The 19,295-nt window shown below is 45.9% G+C and overlaps 1 protein-coding gene across 2 annotated transcripts in view; it reads left to right on the top strand.

The window, feature by feature from the left end:
- LOC147417479 (uncharacterized) overlaps window positions 1–19,064 on the top strand; it is a 34,081-nt gene extending 15,017 nt beyond the window's left edge. Inside the window, exon 2 of one of the 2 annotated variants that reach the window (XM_086506833.1) lies at window positions 18,802–19,064. In XM_086506833.1, coding sequence (XP_086362959.1) covers window positions 18,802–18,825 — 24 coding nt within the window. In that variant the 3' untranslated portion in view covers window positions 18,826–19,064. The other variant, XM_086506832.1, reaches the window with a different exon arrangement.
- Window positions 19,065–19,295: the final 231 nt, after the last annotated feature.

The raw sequence follows: 19,295 nt of genomic DNA, 5'->3' as shown, positions 1-19,295 counted from the left end.
CTATGACAAGATGTTAGTCCACTGCATCTGCTTTTCCGAAAGCTGCTTCTGTGACAAGAAGTAGCGTAGACTCTGATGATCAGTAAAGACTGTGGCATCGGCTCCGAGTAGATAATGTCACCACTGAGTAAGAGCATGGATTATTGCCAAGAGCTCTTTTTCATAAATCTGTGCTATCAATTCTGGCCTTGAAAACATTCTGCTTCATAATCAATCACATGGCCTTCTTCAATCAAGACCGCTCCCAGACTACGACCACAAGCATCACAATATACTTTGAATGGCTTTTGCAGTTCTGGCAAAGCCAACACTGGTCCAGTAGTCAGTTTTTCCTTAAGTGCCTGAAAGGAAGTCACCTCTGTCGGTCCCCACGAGAAAGGGACTCCTTCCTGAGTCAGTTAGTGCAAAGGCGAAGCTACCTCTGCAAATTTCGGAATGAACCACAGGCCCAAAAAGCTTCTAACTTCATGAACATTCTTAAAAGTCAGGCCAATCGCGGATAGTGTCACTTTTGGCTGGATCCATCTGTAGCCTATCTGCTGAGACGATGTGTCCCAAGAAATGTATCTCAGGCAAGAAAAACTCGCTCTTTTTCACATTTATAAGCAATTTACGCTTCCTCAGTGTTTGCAAGACCCACAAATGATCGGTACTCTGTGAAAATCCAAAAAGCCGTCTTGAAAGCTGTCTTGTGGACGTCTCCAGGAGCAATACAAATTTGATGATAATCACTCTTCAGATTAATTCGGCAAGTAGAATTCTGAAGTATGTCGTGTATGTCATTGATCCTCGTAATGTGGAGATCAGGCTATGAGTAGAGAGGAGAGCTTGAGCCTTGAGGGAATAAGTATTAAGAGGCCCAAGGGGGCTTTTATAGCCTCCCAAGGGCCAAGTCCCCCCAAAATATGGCAGTTGGGTTGCAAACAGCCGTTTAAAACGGTCAAAAACAATCCCAAACGGCTATTTTTTTTCGCCTGAAAACTGCCGTTCCTGGCCGTTCGGTCCGTCCCCGTCCGATCCAGTCGTCCCCCTGCGACCCGCCCGTCCGGCACCTCTTCCGGCCGTCCCAAGCCGTCCCCGGCTCCGGTTACGGTCGTCCCCCGGCCCTAGGGCCCGTCCCCCCCGTCCCTTGTAACTATGTCTCACACAGATGGTGATCTTGAAGCATAAGGAGATCAATCTCTCCTCCCACAAGGCATCGTTGAAGCTCTTGACGCGGTCGGCCCCGCTGACGCTGAAACTGGGGCCCACCAAGTCCCTGCACGTTCCACGAGACGATCCTCATGGGAAGCGAGAGAGAACAGATGCCGCCGCAACAGCTAAACGGGCTGTTGCTAAATTGGCTTTATCTGACATAAAAATAATTCTAAATGAACTATTGGATTTATAAGTGAGAGGGTTTTCTCGCTTGGAACACCAGGGAAAATAATTCTAAATGAATTATTGGAATTTTAAGTGAGGGTTTTTCTCACTGGAGACATCCGAGTACAGAGTATTCCTAGTGCGTCATTCAAAGTAATGGCGGTAGCACTGTGAACGGGAATATCTGTAAGGCCACCAGGAACGGGTACTTCTGATGCGTCACATTGGATGGGTGACAGGGAGTATCGGAAAGAAGTATCGGGAACGGGCATCTCTGATGCGTCATAGGATGGGTGACATAGAGCATCATGAAGGAGATTGTACCGTAAGTTCGGTAGGAAAGGACTAGGTGATGGGTATTCCTGATGCGTCACAAGGTGGGTGATGGGTGCATCGGAAAGGGAATATCCATAGTCAAGAGGAAATTCCGAATTGTGTTAGAATTGTGCACAAGGAAAAGCAAGCACTTGAATGAAGATGGGTTCACAGGAAACTTTGAGGAAAAACAGATGCTTTCTGAGAAAGCGGGATTGCTTTTCGGGAAAGCAGATGCTTTCCCGCGAGGAAGTCTATGTCTGCATTGCAACTGTGCATGTGATTGCACCCAGGGACGCTTGGGAAGTGCTGTGAAAGCATTGTTTTTAACTTGAAAGGTTTTATTGAGTTTTTGGGCAGGTTCAGACTATTTTTAAAATACACCGGCCGCCCACTTAATAAGTGGGCAGCCATCTGATAAATAAGGCAACACATCAGGCACTGTTTTGTCTTTCTCTTTTTCTGGCAGAACAGTGGAAAAAAAAAAGAAAAAAAAAAAACCGGCTGCGATCTCTACATTAGTAGCTATTCGTGCCCGTGCCAGGAGCTATAAAAGCATCACATGCCCTCACTCAGAGAGGAGGATCAGTTTTTGCAAGAAGGAGATGCTGCTGCAGAGTTCACTCGCAAAGAACACGTTTGCCGGTGATGCCCATGACTGTCCCAAGTGTACCCGATGTCGCCAAGACCCAGTGCGCGAGTTCCCTCGCGAAGAAGTGCCTACGGAGCGTGTTTCCATCGTGACAAGCTACTGTTTTTCTCTGTTTTCAGCCCATAAACGTCGTAGACGGGGCTGATTTACTAGAAGGAATCCCAGAATACACCTCTTTTGTGTGTAGGATTGGAAGGGAGGATTTTCTATGTAGAGATCTCTTTCAGGGAATTGCTTTTCGAGAACCGAGTTGCGTTTCGAGCGTCAAGACTTTGAAGGTAATGATTTTCATGTTACGATCTCTGAGTATTTGATTGCAGGTGTACTTCCTCTTCGTGAGGGAGTAGGACCAGGGGAAGGCATGAGCCTTCGCAGGAGAAAAGCGCTCTGAGGAACTAGAGCCATATCAGCCCAAGGGTTTCATACTCGAGTTTGGGAAGTAGATCCACGGATCGGAGAGAGGTAGTGTCTCAAGTTGTGATTCGGAAGTTGGGATTTCCAAGTAAGAACTTCGTGTCCGAGAAAGCTTAGTTGTTCTGTAGGAAGAGGACTCTGGAAACAGAGTTGAAAAAGAGAGTTGCAGGGATGTCATGCCCTGAATATGGAAGGTGCGATCCATAGGCGAGAACCTTGGTTCTCAAGAATTTGGAATAAGGAACGGAAGTTCCTTGGAATAGGTTTTGCCCTAGGAATTGGAAGCTGAGGCTTCCGGGAACCATAAAGTCTTATTCTAGAATGAACGTGGTAATACGTTCGATTCAAGTGCTTGTATAGACTTCTCCTGAATAATAAAGATACTATTACGGGGGGGGGGATGAGCCCATCTTCTGGTCCCCAGTACTGTGTCGATCTTCTCACTCTCTATCTCTCTCTCTCTCTCTCTCTACTTCTCTCTATATCCTTTGGCTTCAGTAATAAGTGATAAAGTCTATTTATCCGAATGTATTTTATATTGTTATGCACTCACGTTTGTGACAGTGGTATCAGAGCATGGTCTCCTCTCTTTCTCTGTAAAGGTGGATGACTGTGGGAAGATACAGGAAGAAGCCATGAGAAGCCAAGAAAGAAGTAAGCAGGCGGAAACCTAAGTCCTGAGGAAAAGCTCGCAGAGTTGGAAATAAATTTTCTTCCTGCAAGAAGTTGACACGAGACTTGGGATTCTCTGAGTAGGCGACAAGAGCATGATGCTCAAGAAACTAGAGAATCCAAGGAGCGGAATGCTCGAGATCCTTCAGAATCCAGAAAATATCCATGAACGTCAATCCAGAACTATAGCCATGAAATCCCGTCATTCCGGGAAGGATATGAAGGTCTCTAGATCTTAGAACACTCCGGTCAAGTTTGATACTTTTGACGGAATAGAAGATGCCCCGAAAGCTACCGCTTTCATTCGACAGTTTGAAGTTGCCTTTGCAAACGGCAATTTCTGAGAAGCTTCGAAGGTGAAGCATGTGACCAAACACCTCAAGGGGATTGCAAGTACTTGGTGGTATACCAAAGCTCAGCAAGGAACTTACAACAACAATTCAAGGCTGAATTTTCCGACAAATTTTTTTCCTCTACGCTTTGAGGGAGGCATTCAAGAAGATTGGGATTGGTTTGCCCAATAGGAACACGAGCGAGTCAAAGCAAGTAGTGGTTCACTCTTGCCAAGTAGCTCCATTCTTGATCCTCTCTGAGGAAGGAAAGATGAATAAATTTAACAAAGGACTTTTGCCCGAATTTTGTAAACGCATCTGCAAGGTACTTTGCAGCAGATGGTGGAGTCAGCAATAAAAGCTGAAAGTGTACACCTTAGTGTACATAGAATACAATCCCCGCAGTGGGACAAGAACCATTGAGCACAGAAACAACGAATTTTTGTTACCTCTCCTCGAAGGATACATTGCTATCCGGAGAAAGTTTGGAGTAAGGGAATTCAATCTAACTCCTGAGTTTTTGAATAGAAGACCCTCAAACTTTAAGTGAGAGGGCAGGTCTTTGATCAAAGTTAAATCTTTGAGGAACTCATCAACTGCGTATTGCTTTTATGCATGAGATATGCATGCGTCTAACCAGGACAATCACTCTCGAGTGTTTATGAGAGTAAGGTTGAGTCAGAATATTGTTTTATACGATGAACTGCTTTGCTTAACCATCCGGAAGGTCCATGATTGATCTGGTATCTGGTAGTTCTCCAACAAATTACCCGCTATTGCGGGTAGGAAATTATGAAGGAACCATTTTGAGCTTAAGCAAAGAAAAGCTTTTATGAAAGTTGAGTACTCTTTAAGCGACAGGTTGAGCGTCTTCGCTCTAAGGATCTTACGAAGAGAAGATAATTTCCCAGGCTCAGTGAAACTTATGTACATCTTTGGGTACATAGATAACACACGAAGATGTAGACCTATGCTAAGGTGGGTCATCTACCAATCAAATTTTTTTTTGCTGAACAGAATGAGATGAACCAACTTCCTTTTTAGGATCTCGACGGGAGTTTGTTATACTCTCTTGAGTGCCTTTTTGCGTGCAAGGATATTCCGACACGAGAATTTCTATTTGAGATGTGTTTGGTAAAGGGAATTTGAGTTTCTCTACAGAGAAGAGGTTTTCTGATGGTCGTTGATCATTGAGTACACTATGTGCCTTTACCATTACAGTAGCAACGTTTGGTTGCGGTATATGTCTCTCCATGAGCAGGTCAAGTAGCATTTACGCGCTGCTCGAATAAATTTGAACTATTATGTTCGTAAGAATATAGTTCGCCAACCGTTTCAAAATGGTAAGAATTACATATGGGAGAACATCCCTGAGAATCAAAGAGGGTTCGCTCTATTGTGAACCGGGTTTGAACGTATGTTCAGAAAATGCTATGGCTAGAATCCTATCTGCCTGAGATTTTGCAAGGTGTCATTGATGCTCGCAAGGTGAATGATTTTTTATGATTCTATAAGGAAGAGACTCTAATGGGGTCTGGAAAACACTACTGGTGGTAATAACTCGCAGGAGGAAAAAATTGGAAGAAAGTGCCGCCGTGCACAAGGAATCTTCGGATTGGAACCGTCCGCCTACGTTGAGCGACGGCCCAGAACAAGAATCTTCTTTAAGGTGATTGCAAATTGTGAAAGAAAGACATCGAGCTTAATGCTCTATGACTTGGGCATTCGCTATGTGGGAGGACACAAGAGGTTTAATACCCTCTGGACTAACAGCGCAGGATTATGCGCAAGGACAGATACCTAGATTGATTTCTAGGAAGATTATTCTTCTTGAATTTGAGAAGACGGAATCAAGTTAATAGAGTCTCGGATAAGGAAACTTTGGATCAGAACAATTGGCCTACCCAAAGCAAAGGCTCCGGAATAAGAACTTATTTTGGTAAGATGGCACACTTTGTCTGCCACAAGAAGATTCACATGAGCTTAATGCTCTCGACATGCCCTATGCGAGAGGACACAACAGGTTTAATATCCTCAGGACTAATAGCATAAGGTTATGTGCAAGGACATAGACTTAAATTGATTTCTAGGAGGATTATTCTTCTCGGAATTGAGAAGATGGAATTGAGTTAACAGATTCTCGGAAAGACGCGAATAACCAGTTCTTACATGGCTCGTAAGTTTGATGAATGGTGAAGGATATCCTCGAGGTACTAGAGGAACGACATGAACCGGTAAGGTAAGTATTGAATTATTGACGCCTGGGAAGTGCTGTGAAAGCATTGTTTTTAACTTAAAAGGTTTTATTGAGTTTTTGGGCAGGTTCAATCTATTTTTAAAATACGCCGGTCGCCCACTTAATAAGTGGACAGCCATCTGATAAATAAGGCAACACATCAGCCAACGTTGCGAGCAGCTATTCGTGCCCGTGGCCAGGAGCTATAAAAGCATCACATGCCCTCACTCAGAGAGGAGGATCAGTTTTTGCAAGAAGGAGATGCTGCTGCTGAAACCGGCCTGTTCAATCCAAAAAGGGCGGTAGACTTTACTTCAAACCTTGATTTAGCTTTCACCCATTATTAGTCGTCTATTCTACCTGTGCTATAATGACACAAGAGAGGGGAATGGGATACAGATGCTAGAATGCACCTGTATGAGAAGACCGACACCAGATTGGCCCCTAACTTAGGCGCCCCTTTCGGTATTTCTTTATTGTTTAAAAGAGGGAATAAACGCTGTGGTTCTTTCCAAGCTGCCTCGCACAACCTTGGATGAATTTTGACTGTTCTGGCTTGATTTCGGCAGCATAACTGTACTAGAACCCTTCACGATCAGTATTCCCACGCATTAAATGACTTTCCCGACGCATACGGGCACTTTGCAAAACCTGGCGAGAATCTGCAGCACGCTGAATTCTCTGTTTTCAGCCCTGAAAATGCGCCAGATCGCCTGTACAGCGGTCCCCTTGCGTCCCCGAACCTCCTGGGGGTATTAGGGCCCCTGCCGTCGTCGACCACGGACTTGCTACAGCTCTGCATGTGTGCTCTGTGTCTCTGTCTGTGGCTGCTGGCCAGCCCTTGCAGGCTGGGGCTGAGTCTGTGGTGTATGTCGAGGCCTCCTCCGTGAATAGGCCTTTGCAAGATGGCCCATCTATTGACAAATGAAGCACTGGTTCGGGAGGCCCGAATACTCCACGCTCTGTCTAAACCAACCCCCAATCACCCGAGGCAGAAGAATGACCTTCGGGAGCGTGTGAGTGTCCCTAACTAGAACGCGAACCGAGGGAATGCCAGCCGCCTTGGCAGCTACTGAGGTTGCCGTGCAAGGTGCCTCCAGGACAGTCCCAATGGCTGAGCCTATCTTGGACAAAAGTGGTAAGTACTCCCTCCGCAAACCCGGGAAGCAGACGGAGATGGGGATGTCTGCCTCCTCTACCAGAACATCCGAAGCAGGGTCAAAACCATGTCTCCACTGTCGAAAGTGGGCTCGAGCTGCTCGGATGGTCAATGGACTCATGGCGATGACCTTGGACGCCATCTCGGAGGTCTCAAACTCGAGCTTATAGTAACCTCGTCCGAGTATCTGTACGTCCAAGATCTTGCCCACCTCTGCGAGAAGGCGGGCTTGGAGAAGGTCACGCAGCTCTCCTCTGCTGGGTCGGGTGCTGAGAATCTTGCAGATGACAGAAGTCGCTTGCAAGCGCTCTACCTTTGCGGCTAGGCTCACTTGCTCTGTCGGTGAAAGAGCAAGTCGAATGGTGGGCTCAGCGGGGTCGGGCAAGGGGGCTTCGGACGAGTCCCTCTGTGGCAGAGTTGGAGCCTCCATCTGTGTCTACTGCTGTGTCGGAGAAGCGAAAGGAGGAAATACTCTGCAACAAAACGCGTCGAGCACTGTCCAAAAAATAGCACTGCCAGAGCCAGTTGCAGGGAACCTTCGGGAAAGAGGCGGAGAGCAAAGAGAGGGGGGGGGGGGGGGGTGCTGGAAAAGGCAACGGGTGAGGGTAGCGGGCGGGGGGTGGCAGCGAGATAGGACAGCGGGTCAAGAGCGGATAAGGTGGGCAAGGCTGCACGCAGCAGGGGGCAAATAGGCTTGCGGCAATGCAGGGGGGGGCGGGGCAGATAGGGTAGAGGGCGTGAGGAGGAGCGCGCAGCAGGAGCAGCTCGGGCTGGGGGTGGAGCACCAACAGGCGGGCGGGCGGGGGGGGGGGGGGGTAGAGGCTGCCGATGGCAAGGGGACGATGCAGCAGCAGCGAGCGACGCTCGATCCACCAAACACACAGGAGAGCGGTCTACTTATGATTGCACAAATCTCTACAATGCTTGGACTTGCTGACGATGTCGACAACGATGAGGATGACGAGAGACGGGCTGAAATCTGAAATCTGCAAATTTTCTATCTGCTGAATTCTGACTCTATGTCGATGACGATGTCGATGGCGACGATGCGACGACGACGCGCTGAAAACGCAGATGCTGAAATCTGCGCTTTCCGGGCTGAAACTGTAAACCTTGTGGAAACTGACCGTGCGGTAAGGAACTGCTGCAAGAAGGTGAGACCTGCGAGGTTCGGGGTTCTTCTGCTAGTGCTAAGGGCTGAAAACTGAAAATGCTGGTGTTTCTTGAGGTTCCGTTGTAGAGAATCTGCAAAACGCTAGGTATGATGCAGATGCTAAACCCTAGGGCTGAAAATCTGTTGCCGTCGCCGGTTGTTCTGCAAATGCAAAACACTAGGCTGATCTGTTGTGTCGTGATGACGCCGGGGTTGATCTGCTATGCACAAAACGCCAAGGCTGATCTGATGCAAAAATGCTAAGTCCTCAGATGGCTGAAAACGGTAGGGCTACTGCGGGTGTTGGTCTTGCTGAGAAGTTTCCTGTTCAGCAAGGTGCTCCTGCTGCCTCTTCTACCAGAAAGTGCTAACTTTGGTTTGCTTATATATTAACTTAGCGAAATTGCCCTACCTACTTTCCAACAAAAGTCACTTAAAAATAATAAGTAAAAAATGTCAAAAATAGGGAAAATAGGCCTATGCACTGTAAAAATGCTACTGATGGGATCTGATGGGAATCTGATGGTCAGGCTGTGTGCAACTAGAGGATATGCATCTAATCTAAGTGTCTGGACATGCACGGTCTACGAACAGACTCACAAAAGTGCTAAATCACTTCCTATTCTAGACTGACTCGACGAAACTGAACCTTGGTCATGCTGTAGCTTGTCCACGGACACATAGGGTTGGATGTGTCACGTGACACTTACGTTTTGATAAGGCACGCCTGAGAAAGAAGAGGGGAAAGGAGAGGCTTTTTTCCAAAGCTTAGTATGCGATACTACGGACCTTTCCAGATCTCTGAAAAGATCAATGATGTCTCCTTCCGACTGAAACTGCCTGACACTTGGAGGATTCACAATGCTTTCCATGTGAGTCTCTTGAAACCTTTCAAAGGTGATGTGCCTGATGATGGGGAGTCTGATGAGCAACCCGGAGTGGAAGAAAACGAGGAGATCCTTGTTCCTGAACAGATTTTGGCACATAAGGATACGAAGAATAAAGGTAAAGTCCGAAGGCGGTTCTTGGTTATGTTCAAGAACTATCCTGCATTAGATACGAAGTGGATGGAGGAGGAGGACCTAGCAGATACTTCTCAGATTGTGAAACTTTACCTCGAGGCTTTTGGTTTAGCATAGTCTATTCCAATGGAACCCAGAATTCAGCTGACCGGAGATCTGGTGCAGTGGGATGCACGAGAGGGGAGTTACTCCACTCCTTTGTCAACAGATTTCTCGATTTTGATACTAGAGTCACTGATGTCTCTATGAGCTTCAAGAATACTGAGAGCTGACAGTACTCTGTTGTGTGACTTTATGAAATGGAATACCTGAATATGATACTGATTTGTTCTTGACTTCTTTTTAAGTGCAGGAACTGATAGACGAAATGACTGCAACATTTTGGTCTACTTGATCTCGAATAGACATGGTTGCAATAGGGGTTAGTCAATTGGACATTGATGAGGTCCCGATTGGATCTAGATGCGATTGCTAGCTACATTGCCGATAAATCATGATCTAAGATCCGAATGAATGTTGAATGTTATGTGATGTCGAGTGATGTCCTGTAATGTCGTGTGATGTGACTGTCAATTGGTACATGTGGTACATGTGCTAGATGTGTGCTTCTAGTATGTAGGTGCTAACAGTCAGTGTGTGCTAAGACAGTTTATGGCCTCTGTCTGTTTTGCAGGCGTACCTTAAGAGGGGGTATGTCACAAACTGATGAAGTGGTTGCTCCTAATTGACCGACTGTTGACCCTAATCTGGAGAAACCCTAACCCTAACCCTAACCCTAACTCTGTCCTAACCCTAAAAGGTCACAGGCTGAAATGCTGACGTGGCATGGCTACCCCGAAAAACGCGGAAATTCTGCCAGCTGTACGGAAACCCGATTTCTGCGGCGCAATTTCCTGCAGGACAGCAGTAACGCTTTTCTTTCTACGCAAATTGAAGGGAAGCTTTTGAGAAGGCCTATTTGCTTTATTATTGAGAGAGAGAGAGAGAGAGAGAGAGAGAGAGAGAGAGAGAGAGAGAGAGAGAGAGAGAGCCTCTGCTTTATTTTTAGGCTTTTGATTTCAAGCTTTTGGGGCTCTGCTTTTGGCATCCCTTGTAAATAAATAAGTGGTTTGGGCTTCCACTCTGCAGAGCATCTGGACGCAGAGTCTCAGAGTGAGACCCAACCACTCTTGTACTTTAAACTCACATTAATAATAAAAGAAATACCGAAAATGACGCCAGTCTTTGGGGCCAATATCTCTAGGTACGGAACTCCATCGGGCCAGTGTAAATCTATTGTGAACTGTGAATTGTTTTGAAGCGGTTATTTGGTGCTGTCGTGGTCGATTCTTGACTTGGAGTGTCCAAGTTTGTTACACCGAGGGCCAACCACGTCACCAGTTTGTGACACTAGGCTGAATTAAAAGTCATTTTGGCCCCTCGACAAGATTTTTTAAGTTGGTGGGTACTAGAAATTAAACCAAAAGTAGCAAATGGTAGTAGGAGAGCAACGTGCAAGCCACAACACACTCCAGTAGCTCTTCCCAAGAGGGGGCGCCCAAAATTGAGGTTTGTGTGTGTGAGAGAGAGAGAGAGAGAGAGAGAGAGAGAGAGAGAGAGAGAGAGAGAGAGAGAGAGTAGTGGGTGCAGGTGATCATAGCTCTAATGGAAAGCTTGACTTCTCCCTTGTATTATGTAGCGCAATGACTTGCTTTCGTACATCTCTTACTCCCCTTTGCACATATGGTATTGCCCCTCTAGTTGGGCTTCTTAGATGACCATGTATAGTTCTGGGGGTTTTATGCGCGTTTGCCAAGGCAAAAGATTTTTGTACAGGAACCGGATTAGCTAATTGCTAATCCCCTACAGATATGCACAGTTCCATCGCGAAGGATTTTGAAACAAAAGGTTTTCTGGCGTGATACTCATCCATTTTATAGGGGAACTGTCCCACTGCGTGCGGGAGCTTCTGAGACACGCGTAAATGTGTTTGTTCCGCTCAAAATGGTGCGGTGAAAATGAGTCCATGCGGTGAAAATGCTTATGCTTGGTGCTGGGTATTGATGCTAATGCTAATGGGTTGTGCAATAAGAGGGTATGTAGCTACCGTAAGTGCCTGGACATGCACGTCTTGCGTACAGGCTCACAAAGGTGCCAGAACACTTTCTAGGCTACCTAAATACTAGAAGTAGGTACAGCTTGTCCACATGCACATAGGGTTAGATGTGCACATGACATCCCTGCCTTTTCAAGGTGAGGAACTAGTATCGAGCTGTATGGCTTCCATATAGTCCGCCAACAACTCTTGGGAGTCTGTGAAGAACACTTCACCGGCCCACTTTGCTGCGTGGGTCCCACGATACTCAAATTCAAGAAAGTATGCAATGCTTGCTTCTTTGGGCCGCGCCGAAAGAGAGACAGAATAATGTGCTTTAGCTCCAATGCTTCAACTTTGTCTACTATCTCGGGTTCACCTTCTTCAAGAATCATCTTTGAGAGATTTCCCTGAAACCACTTCAAACACTATCATAGACACATCTGTTGCTTGTCGAGTGACTGGAAAAAAACTATGCTTCTTAAATGATTGCGTATAGAATGCATATGAAAAAAGTGATGAGGTGTCAAAACTTTCACCAAGTACATGCAAAAAATGCGACCTAAACTTGACTTTTTGACGTAAAACTATTAACTGTGGCAACCACAAAGGGAATACCAATGCTTGATGCTAATGTTTTTGCTATAACTATGTCCCCTTCTAAGGCACGATCATGCAAAAATTATTAGCATGCTGATAATGATAAAACATTGTGGATTTCTTGAATGCAAACTCTATATCTTTACTAGAGTGATTTTCATGCGTCTGTGCTCATCCGTGAGTGAATCATGTGCATCGTGCAATATGGCATTCCTATAAAAGGGTAACACATAAAGACGGTGACGAAAATACAAGAGACCGTCGTGAATGAGAGACTCGGACAATGCATGTTGTACTTCCTGAATGTGTTCTTTGGACGATTAGGCCTGCATGACTGATCGTATCTGCAATTGGGTTAGTTTTACTAGGAACACAATCAATCAAACCACCAAATTGCTCACAAGACTGGAACCACCTAGTTCACGGTCACTCCAAGGTGTACTCGGTACAGATTGGAGCAACTTGAAGTCGTGATGATCCTTACAAACAATCAAATCTCTATCATGCAAAAAAATGCGTGTTGTGCTTAGGAGAAGGATTGACAGATTGAGATTCCTTTTCATGCAATGAGTAACTCATTTCTGGAGTGTGGGATTGTGTACTGAGAGAGACTATTAGACTGCGTGCTTTATTCTCTTTCAAAACATGAAAGTGAGAGATTAATGACACAGAAGGAATATTCTTGTCACAACAAAGAATTATGAATCGGACGAGATTTCTCATGTGAAATCTCTCTGAGTTCCATGTACCTGCGGGGGATTAGCAATTAAGCTAATCCAATACCTGTGCAAGAGGCTCTTGCCTTGGGAAACGGGCATGAATCCCCACAACTGTACATGTAGATGAAAAGCCCTTGAGCTAGGCATTACGTGTCTATATTCAAAGGGGGAGAGAGGTGTACGAGAGCAGAATTATCGTGCTACATAGAACACGGGAGAAGGCAAGATTTCCATTAAAGCTATGATCACCTGCACCCACTAATCACACACCTTGGAGTTCACAATGAGTCAAAATCAGCCCCTCCACTCTCTTAGATCGATTTTGGGCGCCCTCTCTTCATGCCGACTCTGGCAAATTGATATGATGGCACCATGTGTCCTATTTGCTCTTTTTGAGTTAAATTCATGGTACCCACCAACTTATAAAGTGTTGCATGGGGCCTAAATGACTTTGAACTGAGCCTAGACACCCTTTTAGTGCTCGGATTTCAGCGCGTCCAACTCGTGGCGACCTGACCTTCACTTCTGCGGGTGAAACTCTCGGCCATCGGCTGTTTCACACTGACATACAATTCCCGGCCATTTGCGACTTCAAAAAGATGGTCTTAAAAATTAAATAAAAATCAAGGGAAACAAGCCAAAACTAAGGTTAGTCGTCGCCAGAGCCTCGTAACACCTTGTATAGGGATCTCTGACTTGTCTTTGATGCACACAACCCCCTCTCGAGGAGACATGTCGTGGATGTCATGCAGTGACGGAGTTATATGTCGAGTCATATGTCACCCATTCCCTCCGTGCGGGAATAGTGTCGCCCGCAGTAGGTGCAAAAGCCACGGAAAATGCTGTGATTGTAACTGCCACATCTCCAACAAAAGCGGGGGAAAAAAGTTTGATGGTTTGCTGCAGCGTCAACTGTTGATGAGGAAGATGTGGAAGCACCTTGGTTACGTGGGCACCTCCTCCAATAGTGGCCTAGTTCGCCACAATCATTACAATGTCTCCGGGCCTAGAGAGCATCAATCTCTGCATGGCAACGCTGTTGTTGTCGCCTAGGAGCAGGTGCTACTGTTGGAACGGGTGGAGCTCGAGGAGCAAGTGCACCAGGGGGTCGAGGATTGTGGGGTCCGCCGGCTTGTTGATGAGGTCTAGCTGACGCAGGAGGCACCACTAGGACATCTGAAGAGTCAAAAGCTGCCAGACCATGCAATCCACCCTGACGTTTAAAGGCATTGTGATCCTCCTAATCAAGTACCTGGGGAACAAGCTCCTCCCAAGTAATGATCCTTGAAGTGATGAGAGGTCTAGAAAGAGGAATAACGGGCACGAAGTTTAGAGAGGAGTTATCGCCATGTCCTCTCCTATCAAATGGCCGCTTGCCATGTTGATGCCATCATGAAGCACCTCCATCTTGGTGACGTGCTCTTGCATACTGGATGACTTGGATGGATCTAGGGGTGTAACAGGATCATGATTTGCAGCCAACTTGTCCCACATCTCCTTGGCATTCTTGCAGGACAACGCGTAAGAGAGAACTTCATCTTTGCAGTCTGCAACAATATGAGAGATCGTACCTTTCCGGTTGTACGGGCCCACACATAGTGCCGGTCTTCGTCGTCTTCTTCTGGTTCAAGGGTGGTAGTCAGAACAATATCTTGCAAATCATAAGATTCGAGAAGGTTAAGCATCCTTTCCTTCCATATGTGGTAGTTCCGAGATACCACAAGGTGAGACTCGTGAGGTATCTGAGGAAGATCAGGGATCTTCTAATCCGTGTGTTTCTTGAAGTTGTTCAACCATTCAACTCTTTGTGGATCAGACCGTTTCTTCCGAGTGGTTGTCATGGTAGATGGCTGGGCTTGGGTAATTGTCGATGTAGGGTAATTGTCGATGTAGGGGACTGGGCCTGAGAGTTAGGTTCAAGTCTTTAAGTCTTCATCAATGCAAAAGAGTCTGCTGGACGTAGATGTTGACATGGGATATGAACCGGTTGATGATGAGGGTGTTAAAAACTTCAAATCAGCCCTAAAATGCAAGCTGCCACCAAAGACACAGGTCCAGACAACAAGGTAAAACTTGATGAAAAGGTGCACCAATACCTCAGGGAATGACCCGGTTTTAGGGTTAGGGTGACGGGTTTTAGGGTTTTTGCGTCGAGGTCATAGACGCATTTGATCCGTGCGTTTTTCTGGTTAGTCCCAGACTCACTCTCCCAAGAAAGATGGTCCATGCCGACCTCTTGGTCAAAGTCAGAATTCTCCATGTTGTAAATAGTTAGTTCTCTCTATGTGGTCATATGTGTGGCAATAGGACATCTTAGTGACCTCGGGTGGTGAGCTACTTGACTGTATTTTGCAGATTTTGGTCTAGGTGCCGAGTATGTAGATTGTGGTTCTCTTTATTTTCGTCCAATCCAGAGAGAGAGAGAGAGAGAGAGAGAGAGAGAGAGAGAGAGAGAGAGAGAGAGAGAGAGGCTTTTTGTGCTACATGAAATGTGTGAGAGAGAGACTCTTTGCTGGTTCTCGAGTCAGGTAGTCTAGATGCATGAGACGGCCCGATTTATTATAAAAATATGGGCCATGCTAGCCTTGGTGATGGCTCTCGAATCAAGTAGTCCATATGGGTGAATAGGTGAGAGGCTCCAAGGGGGAGGGAAATACCTCCAAGAGAGAGAGAGAGAGAGAGAGAGAGAGAGAGAGAGAGAGAGAGAGAGAGGTTCTTGTTTGTAAGCAGGGTGAAGCTGAAGGTTGGGTAGAATACAAGTGCATCAACCTACAGGAGATTCCCAAGTCCTTAGAATTCGATGCTTCAGATGAAGCAGCCAAAGAGAAAAAGGATATTTTTGAAACCAACCGCCAGAAGTGGTTTGAAGAGGGGCAATTTACCCTAGTTATGGAACACAATACTTTTGAGGAGTTAAAATTTAGGGCAAGAGACTTGGTGGACAATGAATATCTAAAAAGACAGTTTGATAGGGCCCCTAGGTCAGTACGTCGTTTCAAGCTCGTTGATGCGATCATGAAGCACCTCCACCTTGGTGACGTGCTCTTGCATACTGGATGACTTGGATGGATCTAGGGGTGTAACACGATCATGATTTGCAGCCAACTTGTCCCACATCTCCTTGGCATTCTTGCAGGACAACGCGGAAGAGAGAACTTCATCTTTGCAGTCTGCAACAATATGAGAGATCGTACCTTTCCGGTTGTACGGGCCCACACATAGTGCCGGTCTTCGTCGTCTTCTTCTGGTTCAAGGGTGGTAGTTAGAACAATATCTTGCAAATCATAAGATTCGAGAAGGTTAAGCATCCTTTCCTTCCATATGTGGTAGTTCCGAGATACCACAAGGTGAGACTCGTGAGGTATCTGAGGAAGATCAGGGATCTTCTAATCCGTGTGTTTCTTGAAGTTGTTCAACCATTCAACTCTTTGTGGATCAGACCGTTTTTTCCGAGTGGTTGTCATGGTAGATGGCTGGGCTTGGGTAATTGTCGATGTAGGGGACTGGGCCTGAGAGTTATGTTCAAGTCTTTAAGTCTTCATCAATGCAGAAGAGTTTGCTGGACGTAGATGTCGACATGGGATATGAACCGGTTGATGATGAGGGTGTTAAAAACTTCAAATCAGCCCTAAAATGCAAGCTGCCACCAAAGACACAGGTCCAGACAACAAGGTAAAACTTGATGACAAGGTGCACCAATACCTCAGGGAATGACCCGGTTGATGATGGAGAGTGTGACGGGTTTTAGGGTTAGGGTTTTTGCGTCGAGGTCATAGACGCATTTGATCCGTGCGTTTTTCTGGTTAGTCCCAGACTCACTCTCCCAAGGAAGATGGTCCATGCCGACCTCTTGGTCAAAGTCAGAATTCTCCATGTTGTAAATAGTTAGTTCTCTCTATGTGGTATCTGCATCTGTGATCATATGTGTGGCAATAGGACATCTCAGTGACCTCGGGTGGTGAGCTACTTGACTGTGTTTTGCAGATTTTGGTCTAGGTGCCGAGTATGTAGATTGTGGTTCTCTTTATTTTCGTCCAATCCCGAGAGAGAGAGAGAGAGAGAGAGAGAGAGAGAGAGAGAGAGAGAGAGGCTTTTTGTGCTACATGAAATGTGTGAGAGAGAGACTCTTTGCTGGTTCTCCAGTCAGGTAGTCTAGATGCATGAGACGGCCCGATTTATTATAAAAATATGGGCCATGCTAGCCTTGGTGATGGCTCTCGAATCAAGTAGTCCATATGGGTGAATAGGTGAGAGGCTCCAAGGGGGAGGGAAATACCTCCAAGCACGCACGCGCGAGCGCGCGCGCGCAAGAGAGAGAGAGAGAGAGAGAGAGAGAGAGAGAGAGAGAGGTTCTTGTTTGTAAGCAGGGTGAAGCTGAAGGTTGGGTAGAATACAAGTGCATCAACCTACAGGAGATTCCCAAGTCCTTAGAATTCGATGCTTCAGATGAAGCAGCCAAAGAGAAAAAGGATATTTTTGAAACCAACCGCCAGAAGTGGTTTGAAGAGGGGCAATTTACCCTAGTTATGGAACACAATACTTTTGCATTGGATGAGGAGTTAAAATTTAGGGCAAGAGACTTGGTGGACAATGAATATCTAAAAAGACAATTTGATAGGGCCCCTAGGTCAGTACGTCGTTTCAAGCTCGTTTGAGCTCAAACTTGTTCCAATGAATACATTTTAAATTCGAATTTTAGTTTGAGTGTCTATTACCTTTTTTATGAAGTTCACATTTTATGAATTTTAGTTTGAGTGTCTATTACCTTTTTTATGAAGTTCAAGAAACTGTTAATATCAGGCCCATCACGGCTTGGATGCAGCAGATGACATTAAAAATCAGAGACAGTGAGGATTCAAGGTGGAGAGGATTGTTTCAGTTTGGGAATGGCAAGCAAGGGTAGTTTCTTGTGGCAGGCTAGCATGGATTCCTCGATCATGTCGATGGAGGAGGGGCTGAGGCCATGGAGCAGTTCCCAGTCAAAGAATTTGACGAGGTTCACTGTGGACGGTGGACGTGCCCAAGTGCCTGCCGGATTAAGCCAAAGGGCAGAATTTATGCTTAGTGCTGGCCGCCACCCATCTCATGGCTGGAGCGACTCATTTCAAACCTGTCCGGCCAGAAGCAATCGGGTTCTCCCCAATGGCTAATGGCCCACATGTTGATAATCGCCTGCATCCCTTTGGGCTGGAAGTAGTTATCTATGGTGCAATCTGCGCTCGAGGGCAGAAGAGGGGCAGGGGGTGTAGACGTAGAGCTTCCTTCACTGCACAATCTAGGAACGGCATCTTCTGCACGTCCTCATCCGTCACTAAAGTACAGCGACCTGTTCCCTCAGCTCTTCACTACTGGTCACACGCTCCAGCTCATCTCGCACCTTGTGTAGATACTCGGACTGTGCAACAGCTCTGCAAAGGGCCGGCTGTCGTCGTGTGCAAGCTGGCTCCGAAGATGTCCTGCAGTAGTCCAATGCAACAAGGGCAACCTTGAACTTTTTCTGAGGGTCTGCTCTCATGATCTGTTAGTTACACTTCTCAGCTTGAAACTGCTTGCCTCATGATGAAGCTTCTTCAAGCAGAAGCAAATCGATTTCTCCTCTTCTGCTGTGTTTTTTGGTATTCTACAGCTGGGCCTTCAGCATGGTAGTGTTGTGCTCACTCCTTGTGGCGCACACTCTTCGTGTCTTGAATTCTCCGGACTACATGAGTCTAAGAATGGTAGTATGCATGTCCCTAGCCCGATGGAAGAAGAGCTGGCTCTTGGAGTTCTTTTGCAATTCGAAGATAATTTTTGCAAGCATGAGGCTTGTCAAAATCATCTCTCTCAACCTGAGGCTCTGTGTGCAAAAGAGGCTAAGCTTAATCTTGAGGGGACACTATAGACATGCATGAAGGTCTTGGAAAGATGGGCATGCTACAAGGTGGCAATGATTGAAGAGGCTTGATGTTAGCCAACTGCAAGAAGCTTTGTTTAGCAAGTGTTGTAGGCACCATCATCTCTTTCTCTTTTTCTTGTTTGCCTTCTGAGTTGTCGTAATCCAGCTAGCAACAACAAATGCTTTACAAAGCGTAATTGTGTGTTGATGAGACAGGGCAGGGAACAAGATGTAATATAATAGAAGTGGGCCCACCTTGGAGAGAGAGGAGGTTAACCTAGCCCAACTAGGGCTTCATCTACATCAATCTTTACAGAAGCAAGCATAATAGGATGCAATTGAACGTTGCTTGTGTCGGTGCTTTATGTTTTGCAACTTTGAGAGGCTCTTATATTACTCAGTGATTTGTACTTGATTTAGAGGAGCAATAAATGCACATGTTGATGACTTAGGAATAATTAAATACACCTATACCTTGTTTACCTTTGATCCAAAGTGTTAATATGAGAAAATTGATTCTTTTAATGGTCATTGCTCATTCTTTTCTCATTTTTTAAATTTCTGTTCAAGAAAGATTTCTCAATGTAATTGTCTCAATGTGCAAGAGCTGTTACACTCACCCCCACCCCCTCTCCCCTCTGGTGTCTTTACTATCCTACTCACTTCTATAGCTTCGTGTTGGAAGACAAACTCTCTCTCTCTCTCTCTCT

This window comes from Adiantum capillus-veneris, chromosome 30 (assembly GCF_014529385.1).
Source record: "Adiantum capillus-veneris isolate H3 chromosome 30, ASM1452938v2, whole genome shotgun sequence".
NCBI lineage: Eukaryota > Viridiplantae > Streptophyta > Polypodiopsida > Polypodiales > Pteridaceae > Adiantum > Adiantum capillus-veneris.
Note: the sequence above shows the minus strand (reverse complement) of the source record. Positions and strands in the feature narration are given on the sequence as shown.